Here is a 10,981-nt window from a genome sequence, read left to right on the forward strand (position 1 = left end):
TAATCGCTACATTGTCGAAAGAAAGAGTCACTACGTTTAGCATATTTCATTAATTCAAGTGCCTGTAGACAAATGTGATTTTTCATTAATATGTTAATGTGATTTTTCATTAATTTGTTAACTTTGATGTTAACCAATTGATCACCGTGTAGGGGTTCAAAGTTCAATAAAGGGTTGTGTTTTACTTATCACCACGTACTGCATGCATGCATGTAATTGGGTGGACATTATTGAAAAGGCTATGTGGTCCGCCCTTTTTATAAAATGATTGTTGTGAAGAAGACAAAAAGCGACGTGAGATATTGAAGAGGTTGGTGGTACGTGGAAATATAAGGTAATAGCCAATGGTACGTGGAAAGATATTTGAATAGCCAATTACACGTTATTTGCTTTGTCTCATACTAGTGGTAAAAATTAACTGCAAACAGGCAACGTTACATTTAGGAATCGTTACATCTATCTAAAAAGTGGCATCATCACGGTTCAACAACAATCGACCCAACCTTTTATTTTTCAACCGTTGCCTAACAACAACCAACAATCACTATAAATAAAAAAACGCATACACCATGCATAGGCAAACTTCAATAAAAAATATTCTTCATTCGAAGTCAACCACCAAAACAATGAAAGATAAAATTATGCTTCTAAATCTTCCTGAAGATATTTTATTCTTTATAATCACGTTGGTTGCTACATCTTCACTCAAAGACCTACTCCATTTGAGACAAACATGCAAATTTTTGAAGGATTTTTGTTTGAATGAACGAGTTTTAAAGTGTTGTGCGTTAGATGTATCATTTGACAGCACCCTTCGCACACCAAATGAACTTAGGGATTCTTTTCACCAACTGTTAAGATCAAGTAAGAATCGAGAGTTTTGCTTTCGAATGGGTATGTTAAACATTCGTTTTGATACTCCTAACTATGATTACGCTAGAGAGTTACTAAACATTGCCGTACAACAAGGTCACGATGGAGCAAAGTATGCGCTGGGGATACTAAACATCTTTTCTGGCAATGTTGAGACACATGACATGGGAAGAACATCATTAACTGAGTTGTGGTCTGAAAAGAAATTGTTCGAATGCAGACAGATGATTCTGGAGTCTTTACGTACTGATGGATATTGGCATAAAGGACGTAGACCGTGGCCAACTAACCTGGTATTCTCAAATGTATGTGTTAAACGATTTAAACCATGCAAAGGACTACGACGAAAGGGACGTTGTTTGATCGAGTTTTCAAAGGATGACTACCAACTTGACACTTGCATTAATTGTCGTCTTGACGTGGAATTGGAATGGTTCCTTGTAAGAGTGGATTACAAGCATCCGGATGAACTATATTAATTGGAAGGATGCGTAGTCATGAATTTCTTTAAACGCGTCAAAGATTTTTTAAGTTTGTTAACTGTGTAGTTGTGTAATTTTATCTACAATTTATATTTGCAAACGTGTTAAGGTTAAAACTCCTACCAATTATAATTTTTGTTTTAATTAATTTAGTTTGTTAAGTGTGTACAACCCAATCAATCTTAAGATTATGATAGTTCTGTGTTTGTCATAGTGCAATTATTGTGTGAATTTTACCTTTTAAACTAATAAAAATGGTATATTATTAACTTGTATAATTGTTCCATATTAACACACATTTGTCATTACAATGTAGAGATTAAATATTGTCATACGCCACTATCACCAATTCATGTTTTAGACTCGCCATTTCCTTAAGGTAATCACTTCTATTTATGCCTAAACACACTTCCTCATTTAGGTATAGTTTAAGGACTCTTACATTTAATCTACACTCTAACGGCTTGCTTAAACTCATTAACTCTCTCATAGATGTTTTAGAGTCCACTGAAAGGGATATGCTGAAATTTCATGGAAAACACAGCATGACCCACGTGCGGTATTTTAATCATAACTAAAGTTGTATAATATAAATGCAGTCCAACAAAAAGCAACTAGGTTTGCTTAAAAAAAACACAAATAGGAAATATAAATAATATATAGAGTAAATAAAACTAACAATATCAGAAGAATTCACCAAGTCTGATATAATGTTGTCACAGTCAACCATGATCCAAAAATAAAAAGAGTAATGATATTTTGACATCCATTTGATGACGACTTTGTTGACAACCTTGTTTTTCTCACTTCTTATTGGTCAAAAACAATGGAGAGAGAAAAAGGAAGAGAGAGGATAACAACATCATGTGAGTATGAGAGAGAAAATTGTCCAAAAGTTGTCTAAAAGTGGTTGTCAAAATATCATTTATAAAAAAAAAAAGAGCATGGCCCCTCCCTCGTCCTAGCTGTCACCGTCATATATATAGCCCATACCCCGACTATTTTTTGGGCAGTTCCTGCAACATTACACTGTATGAACGTGACAGGAGATTTTTCAACTGTAGCACTGTATTAAAAATTAATCACCAAACTACCACCCTTTTGAGATAGAGAAATTCTAACTTGGACACAACCCTAAATTAATTTCATTTGGACACACACACATAAATGAAGAAAAAATAAAAGAGAATGAATTTGAATGATGTGACTAAATAATTTTTCTTTAAATTTATTACACTTGTGTGTGTGTGACCAAATAAATTTGATTTGGGTCTGTGACCATGTAAGAATTGCTACCATTCTTTTTTTTTGACTTGACATCATTTTCTCCAAATTGGAAGACACGTGTGTTTGCTTTGGGAATGGAATATCACAAACTTCATTGTTTTTTCTTTAATATTATTTTTTTCTTCATTGTTCTATTTTATTGATTTGTTTGATATTAAAAATATAAATAAACTTCATCTGATGCATGGTTTTTCTTCCTCCAACGCTTGCCGATTGTTTGTCACACCCCAACCCGATCTGTGCCTGAATTTCAGATAGACACGAGTCAATCAAAAAGTGTTGTTAGGCGTCTAAATAGTAATTGGCAAAACTTCATGAGGACTTTCAAGAACACAAAGATGAAGAAAAAAAAAGTAACCAATATGGGTTAGCATTTTTCTTATATACAGTCGCGCGTATATAAATTATTTTATGAAGTCATGAGGACTTTCAAGAACACAAAGATGAAGAAAAAAAAAGTAACCAATATGGGTTAGCATTTTTCTTATATACAGTCGCGCGTATATAAATTATTTTATGAAGTCATAAGCAATGTTAATTTTTGTGCTTTCAGGACACTCAATGACTCAACCAAGCATCACACAATACCGGAATCAAATAAGGGATTGGTCTGATGATGCTGTGAAGTGGGTCGATGATATTCCAAAGAAACAATGGTTACAAGCACATGATGAAGGGAGACGTTGGGGGCACATGACAACTAACATTTTCGACTGCATGAACAATGTACTAAAAGGGGTGCGTAATCTTCCAACCAATCCAATTGTTCGGGCAACCTATTACAGGTCTACTGAACTTTTCGTAAAGAGAGGGAGTAAGGCCCAAGCAATGATGGCATCCGGTAAAATTTACTCAGATAAAGTCATGGATAATCTTGCCAAAGAACGAACAATATCAAACACTCATCAAGTCTACATTCACAATTGTGGGCAACATATTTTTAGTGTTCAGGAGTTGATTCATCCACCAAGCGGCCGACCAACAGGCACATTCATGGCAGACCTTGACAAACAATGGTGTGATATTGTGGTGAATTTCAGGCATTACATTATCCTTGCTCGCATGTTATAGCCACTTGGGCAAAAATTCACCATAACTTCATGATGTATGTGTCTCTCTGCTACACATTACAATATGTTTACAATGTTTATCAAGAGGAGTTTCAACCAGTTCCTCTTCAATCCTACTGGCCAGAATATAATGGAATTGAATTGTGCCACAATCCAATCATGCGGAGGGATCGAAAAGATCGTCCACAGTCTGTCGAATTCATACTGAAATGGATCAAAGGGAAAGTAGTAGACACCCAAAGAGATGTAGTATATGCCGGAATGAGGGACACAACAAGAAAAAATGTCCTAACAATACTAATGTTTCTGAAATAAATTGATTTGTTGTTATATATCAATTTCGTCTTTTGATATGTAGTGTTTTGGAAGGTCAAATTAATGTAATCTATAATATATTTTATGTGTCAAATTTTATTTTACATTTTTCTTTGATATCATTAATTAAATAACTAATTTTTTAATTAAATTTAAACAAACCAAGGCGGCTTAGGATGTACACACTAAGCAAAATACATGAAATTAAATCGTAACTTAGGCTTGGTAGCAGTTTAAGGCGGCTTCTAGCGTGCGCGGCCGTTTCACGTCTCTCACGGTGCGCGAGCCAAAAAAACCTGCAATTGCAGGTCACCACCAGTTTTAATAGTTTTATATTACTTTTGCTATTTATACTTTTTACCCACCTAAGTTAATTAAAAATATTCCACTCTAGTTTTATTATTTACGAAATCCCCCCCCCCTATCAAGACGGGAAATACTTGTGTGACATTAATGTCACGGTGACATTAAATCTGGACTACACATTGGGTGACATTTGATGTGTTGTGTGGCCCAGATGCAATGGCAATGACAATGTGTGGCCCAGATGCAATGGCACGGTGACATTAATGTCACCCAAGTAAGACAACTACTACCTCCGTCCCTAATTATATGACCCTTTTGGAAAAATAACGGGAATTAAGAAAATTGAAAGTGGTAATAAATTTGTTTGTAATTACTATTGTTTTTACAAATTTGTCCTTTAAGAGAGAGGATTAGTGTATGTTTTCAATGTAGTATTTAATGTTGATTAAAGAAAAAGATATAAAATAAATAGGGGTATGTTGGTAAAGAAATAATTAATATATTTGGAAATAGCAAATGGGTCTTATAAAAAGAGACAAAAAAAATTCTCAAAAGGTTCCTATAATTAGGGACGGAGGTAGTATTTATTTAAGGTGTTAAGTGTTTAAATAAATTTGAAATAGAAATAGAAATAAAACAAATATAGAAACCCTTCTTCTATATTAGTTTGTTCGAAAAAGAATCTGAGTGCAAACCTGTGTGCATTGGAAAATTATCTGCCGCCATTGAAGGAGATCTAAGGTAAGTTGATATTGTTCTTAGACAAATAATGTCGAATCTTCTACCTCATCAATTTATTTAATTTGTTTTTTTATGATTTTGTTATGAATCTGTTGAATCACATGAACTAGATAGTTGATAATGTCAAATATATTTTACCTTATCTTATTTCTTCAGAAAATCATGTTAAAGCTTGATCTTTTGCTTCAACATTATTTATTTATTTTTTTATTAATTTTTTATTTATATTTTGATATGAATCAGTTGAATCACATGATTTAGATAGCTGATAATGTCAAATAAATTTACCTTATCTTCAAAAAAAATTTGTTAAAGCCTGATCGTTTGCTTCAACATTTTTTATTTTTTATTTTTAAGATTTTGTTATTGATCTGTTTATCCACATGACTAAGTCGGTTTATATTTATGTTGTAATTTTAGGTTTAACTTTAAGACATGGAAGCCAGATCTGACACTGAACTTAATTTGTCCTTGAATATTGGTATGGGGAATCCAGCTGTAAGTGCATCTACCTGTTTAATGTAGAATTGATTTAAGCTAATTTTGTATTTTGCTCTAAAAAGGACTTGCCATTACAGGCTCAAAGTGAAGGAAGTGATGGTGACAGCATATCCGCTGTGGGATCAAGTGACGGAGTTGTGCTTGGAAGTTCAGCTGGAGAGGAAATTCTACATGACCCAGACAATGATGGAGGGGCCGGGCTTGGAAGTTCGGATGGAGACGAAATTATACATGACCCAGACAATGATGGAGGTGTTGGGCTTGGAAGTTCAGATGACTATGCTGGTGGAGTTGGACGTGGAAGTTCAGACGGAGAGGAAATTTTACATGACCTGGACAACGATGGTGTGCACGTTAGTGACGATGATTCTCAAACTGAAGTGATTGTTATAAAAGATATGGTTGACATAATGAAGATAGACATGCGCAACTTTTCTGCACCTGATATAGCAAGGTATGAGTTTGCTGAGTTGGATGTAGCTTACATGTTTTACACTTGGTTTGCCCGAAATTATGGATTCTCTGTTCGCAAAGGGCAAGTGATAAGGAATCGGTTTGGAGACGTGGTTCAACAAACTTTTCTATGTTCATGCGAAGGTTTTAGAAATAACAGTGGATTAACAGTTGAGGAAAGAAAGCGCGAGTCAAAAAATGCGACAAGGTGTGGGTGTATGGCAAAATTAAGAGTGCATGTGAACATTTTGTCTAAGCGTTGGTATGTCACTGTATTTGTGGTTGACCACAATCATGAGTTGAATGGTACTTTGGTTGGGTTACTTCCAGCTTATAGAAAGATTAGTGAATGTGATATACAAGAAATTGGACGCAACATGAGAGTAGGGGTAAGACCATATCAGGTGTATGGAACGATGGCTAACATAGCTGGTGGATTTCAAAAGGTTGGCTTTGTTAAAAACGACCTGTATAACCAGATCGGTAGGCAACGCAATCAGTTTTACACAGATGCATCTGATGCAGTGAAATATCTTCGAGGTCTCAAAGCTAAAGATCCACTTATGTTTGTGACACATTCAACTGACACGGAGAGAAGGCTCGAGCGTTTGTTTTTTTGCGATGGTGAAAGTCGAATGAACTATGACATATTTGGAGATGTTATTGCCTTTGATGCAACTTACCGGAAAAACAAGTACAATTGCCCGTTTGTGATCTTTTCAGGTGTTAATCACCATAATCAGACAATTGTCTTTGGCACCGGTATAGTAATCAGCGAGACTGAAGAGACGTATGTCTGGTTACTGGAACAATTGCTAAGTGCGATGAATGGAAAGCAGCCGTTGTCAGTGATAACCGATGGCGATCTTGCAATGAAAAATGCAATTAAGAGGGTATTCCCTAATGCCCACCATCGTCTGTGTGCGTGGCATTTGCTAAGAAATGCATCGACCAACATTGGGATCCCTGAATTTATGTCTTATCTGAAAAGATGCATGCTGAGTGACGTTGAGGTGAGTAAATTTGAAAGTCTGTGGGCTGAAATGGTTGAAAAGTTTGGGTTACAAGACAACAGCTGGATCAAGGAAATGTACGACAAACGACAAATGTGGGCAACTGCCCATATAAGAGGAAGTTTTTTCGCTGGTTTAAGAAGCACTTCTCGATGCGAGGCACTCCACGGCCACATGGGACAGTTTGTGCACTCACGTATTAACATGACTGATTTTGTTCAACAATTCCACAGGTGCCTAACTTATTTCCGTTTTAGGGAGATTCAGTCAGATTTCGAATCAAATTACGGTTCTCCGGTATTACAGACCAGTTTGAGAGGTATAGAGAAGTCAGCATCGAAAAAATTTTCAAAGGAGATATTCATGATGTTTCGCACTGTACTGAAAAAAGCCATGCTCCTCAGAATAACAGATTCTCAAGAAATGTCTACTGGCTCTATTTTCAAGGTCATGAAATACTGTGGTGGTGGTAGTGAGTGGTCTGTAGCATACTGCGAAGAACCAATTGAGTTGAAGTGCTCCTGTTTGAGGATGGAGTCACTTGGGTTGCCATGTGATCATATTGTTGCTGTGTTGATGTGTCTAGACTTTGACGATATTCCTGACAGTTTGGTTTTACCAAGGTGGTCAAAATTCGCGAAAGATTCGATCCGTGAAAGATATGCAAGTGGTTCCTTGTATTGGGATTCACAGCCTGCCGCAAGATATTCTGGCATTGTACATCTGTGTAAACTCGTCGCTGAGCTGGTCTACGAAGATCCTGATGAGTACAACCGTGTCATTGACATGTTGGGTGGCGAAATAAGTCGTTTGAAATTACGGACAAACCGAGCTACAAATGACCCGACTCCAGTTTCAGAGACCGGCACATCCGACCCTGACATTCTGGATCCCCATGGTGTGAGAACAAAAGGGTGCGGTGCCATTCCCAGCGGGACTCCTGGTGGTCGTAGGCGCACGCAGACCTGCAGTGTATGCGGTGTGGTCGGTCATAACAGACGATGTTGTCCTCAAAACAATGTAAACCATGTGAATGGTCACGTCATGTCTCCCATGGGTACTGAAGACGAGATACTGGGACAGGAGGATACCGGTGATCGCAGTGATTTTAACGGGCATTCCCAATCCACGTGGACAGGTGTGCATGAAACACGGAATCAGGAGTATCGCAACGGCATTCATAGCCAGCCGGTAAATGAATTATTTACTATGACATTGTCAAACTGCAAATACATTGTTGGTAAATTTTGAATTGCGCATTTGATTAACTTAAGAAGGTTAATCTCTGTACGTAGGTGATGGGCAGGCATTAATGGATCAGCGGGAGAGTCGTTGGCGTGAATCTAGGTAGCCAGGGTAAGGTCCGTCAGCTGTCTATCACATAATATTATAATTGTTTCCTGTGTGTTCGTGCAGTCATAGTTGTTGTGTTTCTGTTTTGTTACTAATCTGGCATACGTCTGTTCGTTTTTTCTGCAGTCGGCGAGTGGTTGCGGGGATGTAACATTTCAGAGACTATTGGAGGCATTTTATAATTATTATTATGTAACTTATGTTATTATAATGTATTTCTGAGGGACGTGTATCTTACGATGGAATTCGGATTTGAGTGGTTATATTTATTTTCATTTCTGCTGTGTTTGCTTAATGAATGGTCAATCTGATGGGCTTCCTGGGTCTTGTTTTTTATTTTGAACCGCATTGACAGATTCAACCAAAATTTTCTATCAGTAGTGCCATCATCTTAAAATAAAAATAAAAACTTCCTAGTTAACAAAGCAAGAGTGGTCAGACTTGAATCAGGGTTCATATCAGGAGTATGACCCACCTCGACCATTAATTCCGTTACATTAATTCTGTTACGTTTAAGCATGCAATTGGGAATAGGCTAGGTTGACGTCTTGCTCAAGATGACATGCTATTAACAAATGCCACGTTGTTTATTTTTGTTTTGTTTTGTCAACGATAAACTTCAATTTAACTCCAGTCCTGATGTTATATGCAGTGGCCAATAATTTTTGATACCGCAATAGATTGCCTCCCCACCCGGACCACAGAGAAAAATACTGCCGTGCATATAGTAGCGTATGGCACTGCCTATTTCTTTACCAATTACCTGCCAATAATTAATAATAAGTTATGGTACATATATACATAAGTTGGAGTATCCAATTTTACTCGCGGAATAATTCTACCGTATTTAAGTAATTCTTCGTCGGTTGAAAATTCTTCGTCGGTTGAAAAAGAAAATACTTTCACCGTGATACTTTTCTTTCAAGTCGTAGAATTTACCACTTGCATTCCAACTGAAGGTTATCAGTGGATGCAGCATTTCCTGGTTCCACCCGACATTTAAAAAGATAAGTTCCGTTGTACAAATTATGGGTCGATCTCGTCAAATGGCTACCAGGCAAATTACAATATAAGCACGGTCAAATTTGTAAGAGTTTGATTAGTATAAACATATAAGATTAAGTTCAATGGGTTGCCTAATTCCGCACGAAGACGGTGTGGAAACAACCCTTTTGTATTCTGTCGCCTTTTATGTAGAGGCATTCCATTCCTGCATGCAGTAGTACAATGTATTATTCTCACTTACTAAATTATAAATATTTGAAAACTAATATTTATTGATTATGCATAAGTTATATATGACTTGCTATATTATAATTATTTGAATCGTAATATTTATTGAAGTTCTACCAACGTATTATGCATAAGTTATATATGACTTGCTATATTTCAGATGAGGACTACGAATTCGACACTTGCATCAATTGTCGTCTTGACGTGGAAGTGGAATGGTTCCTCGAAGAAGTGGACTACGAACGTCCTTGACAACCATAATTGGTTGGATGGATAAGTAGTCATGGACCTTTTATGTTTGTCATAGATGTTTTAAGTTTGTTAGTAAGTGTGTATTTTCTGTTCTGTTTTGTATAAGTTTATCTATCTATGTAAGCATGTTAAGGTTATCAATGCTACCAATGCTATTTTCCGTTTTATTTAATAAAACGATGTTCAGTGTATTTCCAACCAAATTATGTTGAACCTTTTTTGATCTATAATATACATCTTTGTTCAACTTTCTTTTACCGTAAATCAAAGAAAGGACATAACAACCAAACAACTCAGCAATCAAGCAACAGATAGTTACCAACAAGCATATGAATCCCAATAATTGGACAAAGCAAAGCAACCTAATTACCAACCTAGATAAATGTCAGACATCATCTACTCAATAAAACTGATTTCAATTCCAAGACAAAACAAAGAGATGATATTATGATGTAAACCCAACAACAATAGAACGAGGTGCATGAAAATCAGTTGTAAGTGAGACAATAAAGGTAATCAAAGTATGAATTGCATGAGAAACAAGCGATAAAGAAGTTGAAACAGAACCTGTTTTGGTCCTTAGGCTTAACAACGTTGTACATAGCAGATTACATATGCTGGAAAACAAAAAGCTGGAAAATGGATTGTGAGTAAGCCAAACGGAAGGGAAAAAAAAAATTGGTAGATGACATGCATGAATGAGATACGATTGAGATGAAGACGCATAACCTGATTTGATCTTTCAGTCTGACCAGGAAGGAAAATGGTTGGTGTTGGGGATAGTACTTCTCCGTGTTGGGAAGAGTGTGAGTTCAAATGAAGAGTATGCTGGTAACCAGACTCCATGGGATCATGTAGTTGAAGCTATGATGGATGTTGTTTGGAAATAACTTGATCCTGTTGTATATTGTGTGATCTAAAAAGAATGAGCCTATGAATACTTGGTCCATAAGTCCATTGTATAATGAGATGACCTCCGTAAGAGCATGTGCAATGTTGTCATTTGTCAATGCACTTGCAAGGATGATAGAAACGATGCACATTGAACATGATAGATAGATACATACACACAATGTTTGTTACTGAAACTAGGAAGATGCTT

General features: G+C 36.4%; 1 protein-coding gene across 1 annotated transcript; it reads left to right on the forward strand.

Annotated features, from left to right (window-relative positions):
• Positions 1–5,509: 5,509 nt before the first annotated feature.
• On the forward strand, positions 5,510–10,769 carry LOC146904107 (protein FAR1-RELATED SEQUENCE 5-like). Its single transcript, XM_085728230.1, has 3 exons — positions 5,510–5,572; positions 5,653–8,232; positions 10,626–10,769. The coding sequence occupies exons 1-3, from the start codon at positions 5,510–5,512 to the stop codon at positions 10,767–10,769; spliced, it is 2,787 nt and encodes a 928-aa protein (XP_085584356.1).
• Positions 10,770–10,981: the final 212 nt, after the last annotated feature.

The sequence above is a fragment of the Medicago sativa genome, chromosome 7 (genome assembly GCF_051527215.1).
Source record: "Medicago sativa cultivar Bolivia chromosome 7, Bolivia_mono, whole genome shotgun sequence".
NCBI classification, from domain to species: Eukaryota; Viridiplantae; Streptophyta; class Magnoliopsida; order Fabales; family Fabaceae; genus Medicago; species Medicago sativa.